At 35.8% G+C, this 22,530-nt stretch overlaps 1 protein-coding gene across 23 annotated transcripts in view; it reads right to left on the bottom strand.

The window, feature by feature from the left end:
- Nucleotides 1–229: 229 nt before the first annotated feature.
- The window catches only part of RPS6KC1 (ribosomal protein S6 kinase C1), a 211,674-nt gene continuing 189,373 nt past the window's right edge, over nucleotides 230–22,530 (bottom strand). For 19 of the 23 annotated variants that reach the window (XR_642595.3, XM_003918804.4, XM_009199047.3 and 16 more), the window contains 3 exons: nucleotides 13,140–13,222; nucleotides 11,999–12,094; nucleotides 230–1,179 (listed from right to left, as the gene is read on the bottom strand). Coding sequence is in view for 18 of the 23 variants with exons in the window: in XM_003918804.4 (XP_003918853.2) it covers nucleotides 1,069–1,179; nucleotides 11,999–12,094; nucleotides 13,140–13,222 (290 nt within the window). In the remaining 5 variants the exon portion in view is untranslated. Of the gene's footprint in view, nucleotides 1,180–1,999; nucleotides 2,236–11,998; nucleotides 12,095–13,139; nucleotides 13,223–20,707; nucleotides 20,814–22,530 lie in introns of those variants that run through there. The other 4 variants (XR_001898922.3, XR_001898923.3, XR_642597.3 and 1 more) reach the window with 2 other exon arrangements.

Here is a 22,530-nt window from a genome sequence, read left to right on the forward strand (position 1 = left end):
AATAGATTAGTTCAAATCTGAAAATCTCATCACCAAAGTAACAAACTAGGACTGCCATTCAATTCCATTTAGATGAGATCCTTTGCTTCTTAGTATACCAAGCCAAAAAGTAAAACAAAGTCAAGCATGAGAAGTAATGGTAGAAACTGATAATATTTCACAAGGAAAGGAACGGAGGCATTTCTTTAAGAAAAACAAGGGGGCAGGGTTATTAAATGAAGAAGAGATCTAATGTTTCACCATGTTTATTTGACATCATGATTTCTTAGTCCTTACACAATCTGGGGAAATAAGCACTTCCTTCCCTTTTTTGTTGCATGTGTGTTAGCAGGAGACAGAAGAACGGAATATGAGGGAACAAGCAGAGGGCGCAGAAAATGGAAAGACGGGGAAAGAAAGATGCTGTTGAAGACACAGAGTGTTTATATGAACTCTTCTCTAAATAAGCAGTACCAACCAAGAGTACAAAGCTGACAACATGGAGTGTCTTCCCACAGAAATAATCTGGGACCACATTCAACATACATTAATTATACAGCATCAGGGTACAGGTTTTCCGTCAGAAATTATATGTATATCCTATTTTTCTCACTTTTAAGTTGCGCTGATGACGCTGTTCATGAAGTACTTTTAGTGTATTATTAAGCAAATATTAATTTAATCATATAAACCAATCCTGGTCAGCAAAAAGCACTGTTAGCTGCCACGTAAAGGTCCTTTCAAGTAAAACTTCATTCCACACTTACAGCTTCCTATCAGAAGAATTTCTTGAAGGAACTCTTTCGGTTGGCTTTACAACTCATCTGCAACACCGAATGTGGACTAAATTCAGATCACATCTTGGTTGCAGATATGTATATAACAGCCCCTGGTGAAATCAGCTAATATCTTGTAATTGTAAACAAATTGTTCTCTTTCAGTCATTCCCCCCACCCCCCCATTTCCTATAACGGTCTTTATCCAAATGCTTTGGTGCTCCATAAGTGACTGTGAGGCAGAGGTGCCTCAGTGCTGGAGATGCCTGTCACGGAGGTGCTCAGAATGTGTGAAGCTAACCCTGCATTACATTCATCTCATCAGTTCTGCCCAATCCACAGGGGTAAAGAATGGATGAGATTTGATATCTTCAACACCAGCAACTCCAGCACCAAGTCGTTCCAGAGGATTGAACTGCAAGAGCTAAAAAAAAAAGACAGATTTAGTGAGTAACAGGAATCCAACTGGCAAATCAAAGGAAAACCAGTATTTGAAAGGAAACAACTTCTAAATTCAACCCTGGTAACAAAGTCTTGATTAATACCCAAGTGACCATGTTTTCTTGAAAGGGAGCTATATCTAATACCACTCTAGCTGTGGGGTGTGAGAGACACCTGAACTGAGTTTATGGCTTTTCAACTGATGGGAAACATGGCCTTGAGTAACTTTCTTTGTTTCCCTCATCCTCATAGAGCATAACAGGATAGCTATACCTACCAATTTCCTACCCCAAAAGTACACCATGACATTAATTAGATACTGCACTAGATTCTGAGATAGCCAGTTACTTCCTCCATGATTAGAAATTTGGGAAGCACAGTAAATCTTTCGATCCCTAATGAACTATGTATGTGTTGAGACTAAACTTTACCTAAGTGTGAATATGCTTTTTAGTATTCCAAAATTACTAGTCTTTGGCATAGTTGACACAAAGGAAATAATTTAATCTAATGAATGAAACAAGTTTTGGTTTCTTCAGAAATAGGACACGAGTGTAAAATACGTAAAAAAATTTTGTGGTTTAATAATGTCAAATTTTTGTGTTAACTTTACTGAGGGATAATTTATATAGCATAAAATTCACCCCTTATAAAGTGTACAATCTGAAGACTTTTAGTAAATTTTGAGTTGTGCAACTAGCACCACAATCCAGTTTTAGAACATTTTGATTACCCTAAAAAGCTTCCTCATGCCATCTATAGTTAATCCCCACTCCCATCCCCAGCCCTCAGCAACCACTGACCTGCCTTTTTTCTCTATAAAGTTGCCCTTTCTGAACATTTCATATAATTGAAATCATAAAATATGTAGTCTTTTGCTGCTGCCTTCTTTCACTCATCATTATGTTTCTGAGATCCATCCACATTGTAGCAAGTATCAACAGTCCGCTCCTTTTTCTTAGTATTCCATTGTTTAGATGTACCACATTTCATTAATCCATTCACTAGTTTTTAGATACTTGGACTTTCCAGTTTGGGGCTATAATGAATAATGCTGCTATTAACATTCATGTACATGTCTTTGTGTAGACATATATTTTCATTTTTCTTGGTTACAGTCCTAGAAGTAGAATTGCTGGGTCACAGAATGAGCTTATGTTTAACTTTTTATAACATTTCCAAACTTTTCTAAAGTAGTTGTACCATCTTACATTCCCACAAACATTTAAGTTTGAGGATTTCAGTTTCTCTACATCCTCAGCTCTTGGTACTGTCATTTTGATAACAGCCCTTCTCTTGATATTAGTAGTATCTTATTATGGTTTTAATTTATATCCCCTAACAACTAATAATGTTGAGCATCTTTTCATGTGCTCGTTAGCCATTCAAATAGCTTTCTGGGTGAAATATCTAACTTTCCGCCCATTTTAAAACTGAATTGTCTGTCTTACTGAATTACAAGAGTTCTTTATATATTCTGAATATAAGTCCCTTATCAGATAAATGATTTGCAACTATTTTCTCCCAGTCTGTGACCTGTCTTCATTTTCCTTCTTTAAAATTTTTATATTTTTATTATTTATTCATAGAGGTGGGGTCTCGCTATGTTGTCAAGGCTAGTCGCAAACTTCTGGGCTCAAGAGGTTCTCCTACCATGGCCTCCCAAAGTGCTGGGATTACAGGCATAAGCCACCACGCCTGCCCTATTGTCTTCATTTTCTTAATGGTGACTTTTGAATACACAAGTTTTTAATTTTAAGGAAATCTACTTTATCAACTTTTCCTTTTATGGACCACGCTTTTGGTATCACATCTAATACTTCTTTGCCTAACCCAACACCAAAGATTTTCTCCTTTGTTTTCTTCTACAATTGTTATGGCTTTAACTCTTATATACAAATATATGATCTATTTTGAGTTAACTTCTGCAAATAATATGAAGGGTCTAAGTTCATTTTGTTTGTAGCATGTGTATATTCAATTTCCCAATGCCATTTGTTAGAAAAACACTGTGGTCTTAAAACTATGGTGGCTTTACAGTTAGTGTGGAAATCAGGTAGCGTAAGTCCTCCAACTTTGTTCTCTTGCAAAATTGTTTTGGACATTATAGGTCCTTTGCCTTTTTATGCACAGTTTGGAACCAGCTAAAGGTTTCCCAATTTTGCTGATCTTTGCAAAGAACTACCCTTGTGGTTTTAATTTTTCTCTTATTCCTCTGTTTTCTATCTTACTGATTTCTGCTTCCTTTGGATTTACTTTGTTTTTTACAGCTTCTTTTCATAGTTTCTTTCTTTTTTTAAATGTAGAGACAGGGTCTTACCATGTTGCCCAGGCTGGTCTTGAACTCCTGAACTCAAGTGATCCTCACACCTCAGCCTCCCAAGTAGCTGGGACTACAGGAGCACACAACTACATCTAGCTTTGTTTCATTGTTTCTTACGGTGCAAGCTAAGATTTTGATTTGAAACCTTCCTTTTTTTTCCCTGATATAGTCATTTAAAGCCATAAATTTCCCTCAAGAATTGATTTAGCTGCATCCTATACATTTTGATATATTGTGTTTTCCTTTTCGTTCCATTTAAAACTTTTTTTAGTTTTTCTTGATATTTCTTCTTTAACTCATACAAAACTCAGAAGCATACGGTTTAATTTTCAAATATTTGTGGATTTAGCAGATCTCCTCCTATTGTTGATTTCTACTTTGATTGTTATGGTGATTATAATCAGTGTACAATGTAATTCAGAATACATTGTATGAATTCAATCCCTTTAAATGCTAAAACTTGTTTTATGGCCTAGCATGTGATCTTTCCTGGAGATTGTTTTGTGTGTACTTGATAAGAATGTGTGTTCTGCGGTCACTGGGTGAAGTGTTCTATACATGTCAGTTACAGCTTGTTCGAGTCTTCAATGTCCTTGCTAGGTTTCTATAAACCATGGAGAATGGAGTATTGAGCCTCCACTTACTATTGCTAAATTGTCTGCTTTTCCTTTCAATTCAGTTCAATTTTGTTTCCTACATTTTAAGGCCATTATTAGTGCATATACATTTGTAATTGTTACAGCTACCCATGTACTATCACTATGAAACATTTGTCAGTCCCTAGTAAATCTATCTTAATACCCATTTTGTCTGATATTTAATATTGCCACTCCAGCTCTTCTGTGGTTACTGTTGGTATGGTTTATCCTTTTCCATCCTTTGTCTTTCAATCTGTTCGTGTTTTTTAATTTAAGGTGTGTCTCTCACACACAGAAGATCCAACTTAATGGAATTTGCCTTTGGTTTGGCATGTTTACATATTCACTTTATTGACATGGTGGGTTTATATTTGCTATTTTGCGACTTGTTTTCTAGATTTACTGTCTTATTTGTTCTTCCTTTACTGCCTTCTTTTGTGTTAAATGCTTTTTGCTGTACCATTTTAGTTTCTCTACTTTCTTTTTTGTTTTTAGGATTTTTTTTTTTTTTTAGTGGTTGCTGTATCCCTACAATATGTATCTTATCACTTAATATATCACTTATAAGATCATTTATCTACTTCAAAACAGTAGTAACTTTAATTTAGCAAAAGGCAGAAACTTTGCTCCACCATAGCCCCCTTCCTTTGTCTATTATCGTCATAAATATTTAGATATTGCTTCTATGTGTGCTAAACCCAATAGCATGGTTTTATAATTGTTGCTACATGCAATTTTATGTCTTTTAAATAATATATATATACACATGTATATATACACATGCAATTTTACGACTTTTAAATAAAATATATAAATGCAATTTTGTCTTTTAAATAAATACATACAAATGTATATGTATACATACATACATATGTATATATGTGTATGTGTATATATATTTTATTTAAAAGACATAAAATGTATGTATATATGTATGTGTATATATATTTTATTGAAAAGACAAAATTGCATGTGTATATATACATGTACATATTTTTTATTTAAAAGACACAAAATTGCATGTAGCAAGAATTACAAAACCATGCTATTGGGTTTAACACATATAGAAGCAATATCTAAATATTTATGACAATAATAGACAAAGGAAGGGGGCTATGGTGGAGCAAAGTTTCTACCTTTTGCTAAATTAAAGTTACTATTATTTTGAAGTAAATGATCTTATAAGATAAGTGATGTATTAAGTGATAAGATGCATATTGTAGCAACCACTAAAATAAAAAAGAAACCCTAAAAACAAAAAAGAAAATTAGTAGAGAAACTAAATGGTACAGCAAAAGCATTTAACACAAAAGAAGGCAGTAAAGGAAGAACAAATAAGACAGTAAATCTAGAACAAGTAGCAAAATAGCAAATATAAACCCACCATGTCAATAAAGTGAATATCTAAGCATGCCAAACCAAAGACCGATTCCGTTAAGCTGGATCTTCTGTGTGTGAGAGACACACCTTAAATTAAAAAACACGAACAGATTGAAAGACAAAGGATGGAAAAGGATAAACCATACCAACAGTAACCACAGAAGAGCTGGAGTGGCAATATTAAATATCAGACAAAATGGGTATTAAGGCAGATCTACTATCTATCTTAATAGTAAGATAGGGACTAACAAATGTTTCATAGTGATAGTACATGAGTAGCTGTAACAATTACAAATGTACATGCACTAATGGCCTCAAAATATAGGAAACAAAATTGAACTGAATTGAAAGGAAAATCAGACAATTTAGTAATAGACAATGTATATATATATATGTGTGTATATATATATTTTATTTAAAAGATAAAATTGCATGTAGGTGTGTGTATATATATATTATATATATATATAGTGTCTTTTCTATGAACTCATATCTACAATTTTCAGTGTTCCTCATTTCCTCCTTGGACTTACGTTACTACCTGGCGTCATTTCTTTCCACCCTGAAGGAATTCCTGTGGTATTTCTTGTAAGGCAATTCTGCTAGCAATAAACCCTCCCAGTCTTTCTGTATTTGGGAATGTCTTTATGCACCTTCATTTTTGAAGGATAATGTTGCTGAATTCTTGGTTTACTGCTGCTTCTTGATTTCAGCACTTTGTGTCACTCTAAATAATCTTCTGTCCTCCATGTTTTGATAATTAGTTAGACATTAATGCTTCCTTCTACGTACGTTATTTTCCTTTTACTGCTTCCAAAATTTTCTTGTTTTTGTCTTTCAACAATTTGGTTAAGTGTGGATATGTCTAAATATGTCTAAGTGTAGACCTCTTTGTATTTTCCTACATAGGGTCTGTTGAGTTTCTTGGATGTGTAAGTTAATTCTTTTCATCAAATCTGGAAAGTTTTTAGCCATTATTTCTTTTTGCTGTCCCTTTCCCTTTCTCCTCTCTGTCTGGGACTATCATTATATGTATACTGGTACATTTGCTATTGTCTTACAGATTTCTATAGTCTGTTTTTTTTTTCCAATTTTTATGTCTATTTTTCTGATTCAATAATTTCTATTAATTTAAGTTCATTTATTCTTTCTTCTTCTATCTCAAATTTGCTGTTAGCTACTTCTTTTTTTTTCTAGTAAATTTTTCATGTCAGTTATTGTATTTTTCAACTTGTGACTTCTACTTAGTTCTGTTTTTTAAAAATATACTTTCTCCTTATTACAGAATCTCTTTGTTGATTCATTTTTGTCACTTATTTAATTATTTAAACACAGTTTCATTTCGTTCTTTGGAAATATTTACAATAGCTGCTTTAAAGTCTTTGTAAATCCATTGTCTGCGTACACTCGGAGACAATTTCTCCTGATTGCTTTTTTTTTTTCTGAATATGGGACATACATTTTGTTTGTATATGTCTTATATTACACTTCACTGAAAACAGGACATTTTAGATAGCATATTTTAGCAACTCCAGAGTCTGATTTTTTCCCCATGAAGTTTATCATTGCTGTTGGATTGTTTGTTCTTTGTTTGGTAACTTGTTTCAGTTAGATCTGTAAAGTTGCTAAGTTCCCTTCCCACTCACTGCACTGTAATGTGCAGCTGCTGACAACTTTCCACATTTTTTTTTTCTTTTTAAAGCTGGCTTTCTCAGGGTCACCCCTGTGTCTGCATAGCTTATGGGTCAACCAATGACTGAACAGAGGTTGTATTCAAATATCTCAGCCCTTCAAGCTTCTGTTCTCTGCCAATGCATAGGAGAACACACTCAAAGTTTACACCACAAAACAACATCCGCCCTGGATTTTACTTTCTGCTGGGCCCATTCCCTGTTCCTGTGCACATTTATGCAGCCTCAGGATCAGTCCTCATGGTTTACCCCACCCTGGCAAAACCTTTGCACCTGATCAAGCAGGAAGGGGAGATTGAAAGCAGCCCTGAGTCAAGAGTCCCCACTCTTCTTTCCCAGAGTTCAGCTGTTTTTTGTTTGTTTGTTTGAGACACAGCCACACTCTGTTGCCCAGGCTGGAGTGCAGTGGCACGATCTAGGCTCACTGCAACCTCTACCTCCCAGGTTCAAGCAATTCTCCTGTCTCAGCCTCCCGAGTACCTGGGACTACAGGCATCCACCACCACGCCCAGCTAATTTTTGTATTTTTAGTAGAGACAGGGTTTCACCATATTAGCCTGGTCTCAAATTCCTGACCTCAGGTGATTCATCCACCTCAGCCTCCCAAAGTGCTGGGATCACAGGCGTGAGCCACCGTGCCCGGCCAGTTCAGCTATTTTTTAAGCATAAATACCTTTCAGATTGTTGTATCCTTTGATCCATTTCCAGAGCACTGAAATGATAGGTTTTTCACCAAATCTGTCTAACTTCATACTTTCTGGGGGAAAGAAACTCTGCCAACTAACTTATGAAGCCACAGCCACTCAAATTTAAGAATACTCCCAGTAAATATTTTTTTCCACAGAATGTAGTCAAGTGCAACTGAAATATTAAATTATTTATTTACAATATTTGTAGTCCAATATACAGGAAATTCCACTCTTGGACGTTAACCAAAACTTCTATTTCTTCTCTTTCTTTTTCATTATTTCTAATTTTTCTTTCATTCATGATTAATTCAATTATTTGCATGATAAGTATCAATTGTTTGCTATTATATGCCAGTCCACTACTTTTTTAGAATTTTGTTGACCTATGCCAATAGCAGTAGCCTCATTCTTCATTAGCAGCCCTATAATTCCAATATATGCTTCATCAAATTGCAAATTACTGTGTCATGAATGTTCCTCACTGTCCCATCAGTAATACTAACAAAGATATACACGACATTTACCACATGCCAGGTATTATTCTAAGTGGTTATGACAGGTTAACTCATTTAACTCACAACTCTATGAATAGCTACTATTATCTCCATTTTATAGATAAGAAAAGGGGAATTAAGTAACTTGTTTAAGATCAAACAGGTAGTAAGTGGCAAAGACAAGATTTGAATTCAAACATTCTGATTCCAGAATCCATGCCTTAACAACATTACACTGCCTCATGAAAGTGAGATCTGCAAATGCTAAGAATCTATTACTTCACTTGGGTATAACTAAATCCATAAGGGGAATGAAGCATATACTTCAAAAGACTATACTAACAATCTTTTACTTGAAATTATGTCTAGCACTCAAACTGAACCATACTACACTGTTTATTAAACCTAATTGCTCAAATAATTTTTATATTAGTAGTTGCTACGATTTGTTAAGAGAAAAGCTATTGTTATAAAACAAACATCATAGGAATATCCTACATGTATCAAATCCACTTTTACAATCAGACAATTTATGTTTACTGACTGAAATGTGGAAGGCATCAAACATTTTAATATAAATCTAACATTTCAAATATTTGTAAGAATTAACTGCAATGACAGCATTATATTTAGTATTTCAGGAAACATAAACATGTAAGTTCTTTCTTCTTCATTATAAACAACTGGTTTCTTTCTAAAATGTTACTTTAAATGTGAAATTCTAAAGGTTCATATTTTGACTTTTACTAAAGTCAATTTAATTGGTTCAAGAACTCCTCTATACATTTGCAAGTATAAATCTATAGGCAAAAGTGTAATTGTTTTAACCATGACTATCTTGCTTATTCTGCTGTTTTAAAGGCTATAATATATCTCAAGAGAGGTCACAGAAAGATTCTACTGCTTAAGAAAATGTCAGCCAGTGGCACATTCAAGTTAATGAATCCAAGACAGCAGCTGCCAACCTCCTTTCTCCTGAAGAACAGGCAACAGAGCTGAGCAATGAGGGCACAAAACATTTGTTTTGGTCTTTTCCTCACACAATTTCTTAAAACTGACCAAGCAACTGCGTCATAATTAACTAATGTACATGCTAAAGCACAAACATACATGCTCTGAGGAATTTTTTTTAAGATTGCATTTAAAATGTAATTATGTTTACTTTGGCACCATTCGCTTGACTTGGACAGATAAATGAACCAGGGGTACGGGGATTATGAAATCTAACAAGAAAGCAAGGAGCTAAAAGACCAAAGAGGAGAAAATTTCCCCCAAGTAGAATTATTTCCATATAAATCATTTTGTGATTTTTTTTTAAAGTGACCTCTATGACCTGTGAGGTAGTGGAAAAGGAAAGTCAAAATGACAAATTGCTAATCATGCCAAGAGACCCCTTTTCCCTTTCCTGATGATGTTTCCTCAACATGAGTGGTAGTTTCCTTAGGCAGGCCAATGACATAATGCTGATTTACTATATAAGCTATACATATCTGAGTTTGGAGACTTACCATACCTTAAGCCTAGATTCCTTTACAACATAACTTCTAATAAAGACAAAAGCAGAACTTGATAACTTATTATGGGGAATTCTATTTTTAGTATTAGATAATAACGACTACTTCTTTAAGGAAGAGAAACAAAAAAATAGCAGTTGCTAGTCTTTCCTAAATTATTTACTAAAAAATACTTTGAATTTATCTCGTGCCACAACAAATAAGACGAAATCAAATGAATAGCTGCTCTTTTTTCCCATTAGAATGAAATGTTTTATGTATCTCTTCATTACCTCTTAATCTAAAGTGCTCTAGGTATTCTCATCTCAGCATTTCCAACCTGATTGTTTCTTTATAGTTTACATACTCTGGGCAAATTAATCTTCCTGAAGTACAACTCTAAACCTTTTACTCTTCTCCACAAACTCCAAATCTCTTTTTTTTTTTTGAGACGGAGTCTCACTCTGTCACCCAGGCTAGAGTGCAGTGGCGCGATCTCGGCTCACTGCAAGCTCCGCCTCCCAGGTTCATGCCATTCTCCCGCCTCAGCCTCCTGAGTAGCTGGGGCCACAGGCACCCACCACCACACCCGGCTAATTTTTTGTATTTTTAGTAGAGACGGGGTTTCACTGTGTTAGCCAGGATGGTCTCGATCCTCCCGACCTTGTGATTCACCTGCCTCGGCCTCCCAAAGTGCTGGGATTACAGGCATGAGTCACTGTGCCCAGCCAAATCTCAAATTTTAATGAATTAAATATTATCAGTCTATTCTTGTGTTTGTGATGATAGAACCCCATAAGAGAACTCCAACTTATTTTTTTATGCTCACCTACTACCCATATCTTTACTTATCTCTCTAGTCCAGATAAATCAAACTTTTGTTTCCTAAACTTGGGTCTTTCAGACTCCTTCCTTGCCTTTGCTCAAACCATTCATTCCGCCAAGACTGTTCTCCCCACATCCTGCCTTGCCATGCTGAAATTCTAAGGCCCAGCAAAAGTCGCGTCCATTCCACGAAAACTTTCCCTAATACTACCATTCCACTGATTATATCTGCCTCCTTCTTTTGACTTGCCATAGTATTTTTTAAAACTCTTTGACAGCCTTTATCAATTTCCATGTGGTATGGTTATTTACGTGTCTTACCTTTGTAGCTTATAGCATTGTGTCTTGTATATATTTGTTGAATGAAAGCAAAATCACTCTTCAAGAGAATACTAGTTAATTATCTTCCTAATATATGCTCCCCTGCCCTCTTTTCTTTCAATTTTTGTTTTCCCTGATTTTTAAAAAAAATCCACGTTTCATTACATAATTTTAGTTCTTGATCTTTTTCAAATAACTTTTTCCATTATATTTTTCATCAAAGTATAAGGATCCCGGGCCTGCTTGTTCCAGCTGATAGCCCAGCAATGGGCCTGTCACACCAGAGTACTAACAACCCTCAATATACTCAGCAAAATTCACTACACAAAACTAGAGGAGTAATTTAAGTATGGGGAATCAATCTAAGCAGCTCACTGGAGTTCCAAGCCTGTCTCTGGGATACTGAACTTTAATTATCAATGGTCTCTTTCTTCAAAGCCACCAGAAATGTAATCATTGACACCAATGCCCAAGTTCCACCAATGATGAAGTATCTAACTTGACAAGATTTTCTAATATGCCCCTCCTAAGCTACCTGAGTAGCTTTATAAATAACCTGAGTAAATTTATAAATAAGAATTAAAAACTGAAAACAGCCATTCATAGGTGGTTACAAAATGCAACTGCAAAATTAGAGCAGCCCCAGACAAGCTAAAAGCAATACTCAAATCACAGAGTTATACAAATATACAGAATTGACTAAACGTGAGTCCTGAATTTTGGGGAAAAAAATTAATACCAAGAAGTTTTAACTATACTCTCTGACCCAATCAATACTTTGATGATAGCAAAAGCCTGAAAATATACAGTATTAATTCTGAATGCATCTTTGTTTTAGGTTAAATGGGTTTTTCTTGCTCCAAACTAATCTCTTTTTAAGGTTTTGGAGGTGTGGGCTCTGCTAATCTGCATGGTTGATAAACCTGGCCAATAGGTCAATTAAATTACCTGTTGAATGAGTGAGCGAGCCTCTTCAGAGACACATTCTGGCATGTTCAAAGTAGTGTGAGTATTTATTCCTGCTGGATGGCATTCAACCAGAGTCTGAAACAATCAATCAGGCACACTTCTTATCCCAAATAACATCATATTTTGTTATATCATAGGATTTATGGACAGCAAGTACAGAGAGCTCAACAACCATTTTAACTGGAGGTGTAGTAATCAACGCAGTGCCGCCTAAGCTGTTTAGGATGAGGGCTATGAGCCTATAGAACTTTTAACTGAAATGAAGCTTATGCTACTGTCCCATCGTCCTTGGTTATAAAATTAATGGCTCAGAATATTATAGAAATGCTTAAATTATATACAAAACTAAAAAGGGATTTGATCCCTTTAAAATGTTTTAATGTTTTAAAAACTCTTCAGAGTTTAGAATTTGTTAGTCATAATACTTTACATACATATATAGCGCTTTACAGTGTAAATGTATGTAAAGGTGATTTGTAAACTCTCCAACAATCTTAGGTCAGTATTATCTACACACGTAGGTAGATGACTATTTACAAAAGCGTAACTGTTCATTTCCTCTGTTTTCTTCCCAGGAAGCAATCTGCACAATACTTTATTAAAGTCTACTAACTCAAACATTATACTCAAAAGTCATTCATCTGAGAGTATAATTTCTGTCCTTAAGCTAGAACAGATAAGAAAAATTTATGGTACTGAGAAAAAGATAATGCTAACTTTAATATCTACATTAATTTTCGTAAATAAGAATTCCCTCCTGGTTTCAGACAAGATGTTTAAAACATCCAGAGGATTTTAATACATCTTTGCATAAACCTTACAGATTTGACCCTGTTCAAGCTGAATCATGGAAAATTAAAAGAAAAAGGTTTAGTCATATTTCACTATGAAATATTGTGACATAAAATAATTTTACCATCAATTTATTCAATGTAATGCAATCCAACTTTAAAAAAAAATCTGGAATCTTGATAAACTTGCATTTCTCTACCTGCTTTCGGTATCAAAGTTTTTCTTGCTTAGTCCCTGATTTAAAAACTAAGGGTGAAGGCTAATGTTCTCAATTCGAAATCAAGGTAGCATCTGAGTAAATTTATTAAACGTCCAGGTCCCTGCTTACCTTGCCAGTGAGAAGTTCAAAGAGGACAGCACCCAAACTCCACCAATCACAGGCTTCAGTTTCTTCAGTGATTGCTCCAACCTCTAAACACACCAAAAAAGGTTGATATTAAAATTCCAAAGGTCAATTAAACTTTCAAAATTAACATGTATTAGCAAGGTGACCTTTTTAATGCTGAGAGGGCATATACTAAATACTACTGGGCTTTCAAAATTCCTGAAAGTTACTTATCCTTTTGGTCACCTACTGTGGTTGCATTTTTTTTTTTTTTTTTTGATGCAGTCATATATTAAACTCAGACATTTGTTCTTCAGTTGATAGAGGGACACCTTCAAGATGCTTTACTTAAAAGTTATGTGAACCTACTACATCAGCATTTTGCTTAATTTCTTACATTTGAGAAAGTATAGCCAATTCTACCTCATGGGTGACATTTTTGTTTTAGAAATAAAGATTCTTCAGGTTCTAAAGAAACTTTAAAAATTATCTAAACCAATATTAATCATCCTTTTACTTGCAGGTTAGAAAGCAGAGAGATGAAATGCCCTGTCCAATGTCATACTGTAGCAGAATGAAGACCTAGTTTAGAGTATCATCTTCCCTTTCCTATGTAATCAGTTGTTTTCAACCAAAGGAGGAACATGTGAAATGCAAATCTACCCATTTTGCTAAAGTACAGATAGATATATTATTTTAAGCCATGGCTGAAACTATTGGCCAAGATAAAGGATTTTAGAGTATCTACAAATTACACTTTTATCTGTGTTATCCCTATCTCTCACCAGCACAAGTTCCTGAAATGTAATTTGAGTTTTCAGGTGTCATCTTTCAGGTTCCTGCACCAATCAGCAATAACTCTTCATTTCACCATTTTTTTTTTTGAGGCTTTTAGCCCTTAAGTTATCTTGTGCTTTCCTAATGGCATTAAATTAGTCCCTAAGCCTTGCCAATACCTGCCCTTTCATTTCCAACTGACTAAAAAAAAAAAAAAAAAAAAACAAAAAAACCTACTATTTGACTATAGGTAACCCACAATTCGTAACTATTTTCGAGTTTATAAGTAGTTAGGTTGGAACTTGGAAAGTAAAACATGTAAGTGGTACTCAGATGCCTAGCCTTTTAACTAGTGCTTAGTCAATCTATTTGTGTGGGAGAACTCCAAACTTACAAAATAGCTTGAGCAATAATCTTAAAGCAAAAGTCACATGGACCAGAAAAAGAGTCATTCCTATGCAAAACACTGAAATTACTCCATTCAGCAACCTTTTTCTATATCCCTTTTTCTGAGGTTCAAACAGCCTATATGGAACTCTACCCCTTCACAGCCCTTTCTGAGCCCACCCTCTTCCTAAAGTGCTTCATGCCAAATCAGTTTCCATTCTCCAACTAGCTGCTCTCAACTAGGTAGTAAAAAGAAAGCAGATTATTAACTAATTCAAACTAGTAAGTGAATGACTCGAAGTCTCCTAATGTTCTTAGAACTCTTTGCATTTATAAAACAGTTGCTTGTTTGAAAAATTGAGAGATTTAATCATATATGTTGTGGCACATCTGTATGATGGATAACTACTACATAACCATTTTAAATAGGGCTGGGCGCGGTGGCTCATGCCTGTAATCCCAGCACTTTGGGAGGCTGAAGCGGGTGGATCACCTGAGGTCAGGAGTTCAAGACCAGCCTGGCCAACATGGCAAAACCCCATCTCTACTAAAAACATAAAAATTAGCCGCGTGTGGTGGCAAGTGCCTGTAATCCCAGCTACCCAGGAGGCTGAGGCAGGAGAATCACTTGAACCCGGGAGGCGGAGGTTGCAGTGAGCTGAGATCGTGCCATTGTACTCCAGCCTGGGCAACAAGAGCGAAACTCCATCTCAAATAAATAAATAAATAAATAAATATTAAAAAACAAAAAATAAAATAAAAAAACACCTACATATACTTAAGTGAATGTTTGTATATAAAAACATATAAAAAGCTATAAAACAATAGCTTTTTAAAAAGCTGTAAAACAATACAATTCTAATTTTTAAAGTATACATTTAGAAAAAAGACTGGTAAGAAAATATGACAAGATGTTTTACTGATTTGCCTCTGCGGTGCTGAGATTTTTTTTTTTTTTTTTTTTTTTTGAGAAGGAGTCTCACTCTGTAGCCCAAGCTGGAGTGCAGCAGCGCAATCTTGGCTCACTGCACCTTTCACCTCTGGGGCTGAAGCGATTCTCCTGCCTCAGCCTCCCAAGTAGCTGGGACTACAGTTGCACGCCACCACACCCGGTTAATTATTTTGTATTTTTAGTAGGCACGGGGTTTTACCATGTGCCGTGTAGTCTCGAACTCCTGAGCTAAGGTGATCTACCCGCCTTGGCCTACCAAAGTGCTGGGATTACAGGCATGAGCCACTGCACCCGGCCAGTGAGATTTTTTTATTACCTACATGAATATGTAATTGACACAAATCTTTAAATTTTTAAAGTACAGCAAGATGATATGAAAACATTGAGGCTCGCTGGAAAAGTTACTCTGGAGCAGGGAAGACAAAACTACGTAAACCAATCCTCCCTTCTGTTCACCTGCATGGCTTTTTCCACAACTTTAATGCATGAAAAAGAACAATGAACTAGGAATCAGGAGTCCTGGGTTGAGTCAAGAAATTCACTTGATCTCATCTATAACATGAGGGTTAGAGCTGAGGGGCTCTAGGAGTTCTATGATTTGATACTCAAGGATTCTCTACAATAATGATACTCATGAAGGACATATCCCTGGATGCTCTCTTTCAAAGTACATATGCTACCCCTCCCAGATGCAAATACATTGCCCTCACCCCCATTCCCATTTCACAGGGAGCCACTATCACCTTTGGAAGTGTACTCTTAGACTTTATAAAGGGTGTGTGTTCTTAGAAATGTTAGCAAAGTAAAAGGGAAATTTATCACAGTTCTATCATAAAATATAACCTTTTGTACATTTCCTTCCAGTCTAAAACAAGCAATGAATGACATCATTTCCCTGCTCAAAATTCTCACTGACCATTAGATAACATTCAAATTTCTTGCTTAATCAGGTATATATATACAATTCGGCTTCCATAATAAGGTATCAACCCATCAAATTCATTCAACCAACACACACAAAGCAGCATAAACTAAGCACTCTACTAGGCACTATTCCTCCACAAAATTCTATGCCTTGGCCACATTGTTAAATAATGTGAAGCTATAATCAGTTTTCCTCCTAGTTAGTGGTTTTATTTCTTAAGTATCATTTTGTTCAAGAATTTCATTTACTCCATTTTCTTTAATCATATCACAAGCAGTGTATACTTCTTGGTATTACAAGGATCACCTGAAGTCAGGAGTTTGAGACCAGCCTGGCCAACATGGCGAAACCCCATCTCTACTAAAATACAAAAATAGGCTGGGTGTGGTGGCTCATGCCTGTAATCCCAGCACTTGGGAGGCCGGATCATGAGGTCAGGAGATCGAGACCACCCTGGCTAACACAGTGAAACCCTGTCTTTACCAAAAATACAAAAAATTAGTCAGGCACAGTGGTGGGCGCCTGTAGTCCCAGCTACTCGGGAGGCCAAGGCAGGAGAATTGCTTGAACCCAGGAGGCAAAGGTTGCAGTGAGCCGAGATCACGCCACTGCATTCCAGCCTGGGCAACAGAGCATGACTCCATCTCAAAAAATAAATAAAAAATAAAAATACAAAAATTAGCCAGGTGTGGTGGTGCGCACCTGTAGTCCTATCTACTTAGGAGGCCGAGACAGGAGAATCACTTGAACTCAGGAAGCAAGGGCTGCAGTGAGCCAAGATCACGCCACTGGACTCCAGCCTGGGCGACAGAGTAAGACTCCATATCAAAAAAAAAAAAAAAAAAAAAAAAGTTTTACCTGTTTACATCAAGATCCAAAGTTATCTGTCAGCCATCAGTTTTAAAAACTTTCCATTTATAATGCTGCTTTGTTCACAGTAGGTACACATTGTATAATGATAGCAGCAATAATAATATAGCAGCTACCGTTTCCTGGCTGTTCACTACATGTAAGAAACCGTATTGAACACTTTACAGGAATTATTTACAATCTCTAAGCAACCTTATGGAAGAACTTATTTGGGTATGGTGACTTTGGGAGAGAATATTGTATTTATGTGTCCAGGAAGAAGCGGGACAGTTGATCCAGTTAGGTTTTACAATAATGTAAAAATTAATGAGATGGTTTATAGGGTCTAGTAACACGTGCTAAGGAGCTCTAGACTGAAGCCACATTCTTAAGTCTCTGCTCATGAGGTTCCCCATTAAAACTGAGCAGAGGATTGCCCAGATGGGTCTGTCTAATCAATGGCTAACATATTTATAAAGGTACCCTTTAAATTCAGCAAAAGGTCCAAAGTGCCATCAACAATGTAGCCTAGATCCTCAAAAGCTACATGTTTGTTTGTTTTCCACACCACTGCAGGGAACATGCACCCCAGACGAAATGTGTTAGTGGGGAGGCATAGGGGGAGTGTGTTCTTGAAGCCACAAGGTAAGCACACTGCATATTCCTGAGTCTCAAAGACTTGTATGTGGGGAGGGGATGCAGTATTGTTTTACAATTACTATTTTTTAAAATAAATAAGACCTATTATGGAACACAATGTAAAATTTGCATGGATGTGCAAGATAAAAAAACTTCAAAGAAACCTCAGAATCTTATTTCACTGGTCCCCTGAGATACTCATTTCATATCACCTCTACAGTCAAGTACATAAGTAGAAAAATTTGAGAGGCACTTTCTGAGACAGACAAGGTGGATTCCTGTATTGGTTTCTGTGAACTTGCTCAACTGCGAAGTCTAAGAACTAGGCTTTATGCTGCTTTGAAATCCCTAAGTAATCTTCTGCCAGGGTCCTTAACAGGTAAATAACGACCAATGTACTGCTCCAAATGTGGACTGCCACAGTGTCTGATAAGCCCCAATTGAATGGGAGGCAACACAGACAGCAGGAAGAGACCTAAGAATCTCCTAGAGGAAGCCTGTGCGACCCACAGCCTGTGGGCTGAATGCAGCCCAATGCCAATTTGTAAACTTTCTTAAAACATGATGAGATTTTTTTGCGACTTTTTTTTTTTTTAGTTCATCAGTTATCATTAGTGTTAGTGTATTTTATTTGGCCCAAGACAATTCTTCTTTCAGTGTGGCCCAGGGAAGCCACAAGATTGGACACCCCTGCAAAGTTTACTTATATTCCCACTCTTCAGTGGGCTTGCTAGCTAGTCCAAGACACCAAGTGGCACCTGAGATAACTGTTGGAGACACTGTAGTGCTGTCAACCACAGTCTACCTCTGTCACTCCCCATTTTCCATCTTTCCTGGATCTTCATCTCTTCTCTCTTCCACAGACAGCCTGCTTCATTTCCACCCCATTGACTTTCTTTCTTGCCTCCTCTTGGATATGATTAGTTCAGCTTTCTAACAGCACTTAGGTCTAAGGAGACTGCTGGTCCCATCTAAGAAAAACTGCTTTTGAAACTATGACGGCAGCTAGGCTGAATGTCATCTTTAATCATATTGAAGTAATAGAGAAGGATAAGAACTGTAAAAAGGTAAATTGGCTTTTCATGGAAACCAGAAAAGAAGACATTGAACAATTTTTAAATCCATCCCCTTAACAGTGCAGCTTGAAACTGTTCAAAATGACTTTATATCAAGCAGGGATTCATTAATTAATGTGAAATCGATATCACGACCAACTGTCCTTGATTTTCATACATGACTCTAAGCTACGACAAAGAGTTCTGTATTTAGGCTGTATTTAGGTAAGATACAAAGAAGAACTTCCTAACAGCTAGGAAGCTTAAATATGAGAACAGGTGAAGGTAAGTACTTGTAGAATTTCTTCTTTATAGGTGTTAAAACAGAAAAAAAAAAATTCAATTATCAGAACAAAGGACTTTATTTGGTTGCCCTTTTAAGATCCTTAAATATCAGTAATTCTTAGATTAAAAATTTTAAGATATACACTGAAACCATATTGCCAAAAAGAAACCTGAGGTTGTGTGGCTATCAAAGACCACTACTCTAAAACTACTTTACTTGCAAACTCTATATAAAAAAACCTAAGCATAAACCAACAACACTGATTTATATATAAAGCAACATGATAGTTACTACAAACATCAGGTATATGTGCCTAAAATCAAAAGTAGAGAATGAAAAGAAATACCATGTAAGTCTCTGAGGCTATTTTAAAAGAATAACACAGTGAAGCTGAGAAATCCCCTTTAACTCCTACCTCAAATTTGAAAAATCTCTGGAAACAAGCAGAAAAACATTTTGTTTTGTTTTCTTTTTTTTTTTTTAAGGTTCTCATTCTGTCACCTAGGCTGGAGTGCAGTGGCAGGATGACGGTTCACTGCAGCCTCGACCTCCTGGGCTCAAGCAATCCTCCCACCTCAGCCTCCTAAGTAGCTGGGACCACAGGTATGCACCACCACACTTGGCTAATTTTTTTTATTTTTATTTTTTGTAGACAGAGGATTTCACTATGTTATTCAGGCTGGTCTCAAACTCCTAGGCTTAAGTAATTCTCCTGCCTTGGCCTCCCAAAGTGCTGGAATTACAGGCATAAGCCACCACGTTTGGCCTAGAAAAATACTTTAAAGGATAAACTCTAACACTTTTTTTTTTTTTTTTTTTTGCCAATTTTCAAAACATTTTTCCTATAAAACACAAGGGTTAAGTTTCTGGGCATGCCCCATTCCCTACCACTACATTCTATAATTGCAATTTCTAGTCTTGGTAAAACAGTATCCTTATTCTCCACAAGTGCAGTGGCACACTACGGGCATTAAGAAACATGATCAGAGAAAAATAAACTATTACCTCAGAAAATAATTTCTCAGTTTATTCCCATAAAAACTCAAAAAGAGATGGTGATATCAAAGAATCCTGGATTTTTATCCTTAAGTCAAACAGATGTATTGCCAAGGCTCTGGTTATGCTGCTGTTTGAGCTTGGCTGAGTATATCATGACGCTTCTCTGAAAATGAGAACAGCCAGACCTCTAACATTCTTTCAACCTCTTATAATCTGTAATTTTATGATCCTGAAAGTGTTTTCAAAAGCACTCATGAGCCTTTCTCATAACTTCTTCTCCCTCCATTAACCTAAGATGCCCAAAGAGTGGATTATGCTAAGATGAGCAAGCATTCCTCAATCTTCTTCCTTTTCTCTTTTCTATACACAGCCACTCCTCTCTTTCCCTAAAAGACTAATTACCTGGTGGTAACTGAAATGAATCAGGGTCACTAAATCTAACCATTATCATCTTTTAATGTAATGGAGACACAGAATCAGTTCCTGATTAAATTTCAACTCATCCATAAATTTTTAAGGACATCAAACATGTGCAAACTGTTGAGTCAAATTCTAGAACTTTCACTTCAGTATTCTGATACTCTAACTACAGCATAGAATCTTACTGATTCATACTAATGATTCAAACTATCATATTTCACAAGTGAATAAACAAGATTAAATAAAACAAAGATATCACAACATAAAATGTGCTTTGCCTACCTTTGCTTTACTCATGTTTAACACCTCATAGAACACTCTTCAATAAGCCAAGATATTTTTCAGAAAAATAATGCTGTCTTGGTAGCCCATATTGCCAAAGAGCTTGCTAAAACACAGAATAACAAAGTTTTATAGTCCTTATGATATTCAGAGTCTTCCAAGTCTCCCTCTTACAGCCAAAATAATGTTTACCCTACATGCAACTATAATAATCTTAGCACCCAAAAGTAAAGGAGCAAAAAAGCAGAAAGCTTGAACTCAACCATAAGATGTCTATATAGCGATGAGAAAGGAAGGGAAAGAAGAACAGTACACACTCTCAGACTTGAGGAAGTTTGGAAGACATTGGAGAGACTATGTGATTCCAACATACTAAAATCATGATGTATGCTTCATGATGTATGCTTATCTAAGGGTACAGGCACTGCCTTTTAAGATTATACAATTTAAACTGCATAGATTTGTCAGACATGATGCAAAAATAACCAAAGACAGATCTAACACTATACTGGAAATTGTATACAAAATTGAGAAAACTAGAAACTGCAAGTTAAACTCAAGCTTTAAACAAAAACGTTTCCATAAAGTTTTATAAAGATGAAGCATCTTGCATTTTAAGCAATTGTGGGGCTTTCAACATCCCAAATTCAGAATTTGCTTTTCTTTAAAAGACATCACTTTTAAAATGCTTAATAAGGGAATCTGATATTCCACATTTACAGATACATGTTAAGACACACCATCAGACTGGTGAGGCCATTTGACTCAGTTCCCTGGTTTTTCCACTAAAGGAGAACCACATAAATCATCTAATTCTTCACTTCACCTTTACTAACAATATAGTTACCCATCCCCATTCCAAAAATTCCCAGAGACAAGTCCATAACCTCCTTCTGGCAATATGCTCTGTTGCTGGTATCTTCTCTCCCCATGAAACAGAAGGAAATACAGTATGTTCAGAATCTTCTTAGAAGAGAATTTCACTTATAGAGAAATTCTATTATAATTTAGAACTCAAACTATTTTTCTTAACTAGGCTTTTTTACATGAATAGAATCTTAAAAGCCTCATTTCTTCTCACTCTCAAAGTTATAGCAACTGTGGAACTGTTAAGAAGTCATATAAATTTAATTAAAAAGCAGCAATCATTGTAAATAAAGTGTTTATGTAATACTCAAATTAAACCAATAGTTAGATGCTGGAAGAATTTATCACATAAGTAACACAATGCTTTATCCAAATATCAGAATGACAGGCCAATCTTAAGGCCGCAAGATCCATACAATACATTAAAATGATAATCAGTAGTAAATACACTAGGGAAGGAGGTGAAAGGTAAATATAGTTTTCTAATGCCACAGGATTCTTTTTCTCAAAATAATAAAAATGTTCACTTTAAATATTTGACCTTAAGGATTCCAAAGCTCTCTTTTGGGGAAAAAAAAACCCATAAGGAACAAATAAGACAACATAAGAACAAAGGCAAATTCTTATAACCTTAAAATTAAGCACAATGTATACCTTTATACTATCAGAAAGGAAGCTGGAATGTCTAAACTTTCTATAAATTCTTTAAGTGTTCAATTAGAAATGCTGTTACAATTGGTCAAGAATTTAACTTTCTTCTAAGGGAGTCAGACTTCATTAAATGGATTTAGGAGAAAGGTTAAAAAAATCTAATCTGTCATCGGTGACAACTTTGACCAAGGAAAAGAACATCTTTCTTTTGCAATGAGCATTCCATGTCAGCTAGGGCACAGAAACATTAGTACTATATTCCTATACAGACAATCTTTCCCTGCAGCATCTGTTGCTAATTGAAA

This window comes from Papio anubis, chromosome 1, assembly GCF_008728515.1.
Source record: "Papio anubis isolate 15944 chromosome 1, Panubis1.0, whole genome shotgun sequence".
Lineage (NCBI taxonomy): Eukaryota > Metazoa > Chordata > Mammalia > Primates > Cercopithecidae > Papio > Papio anubis.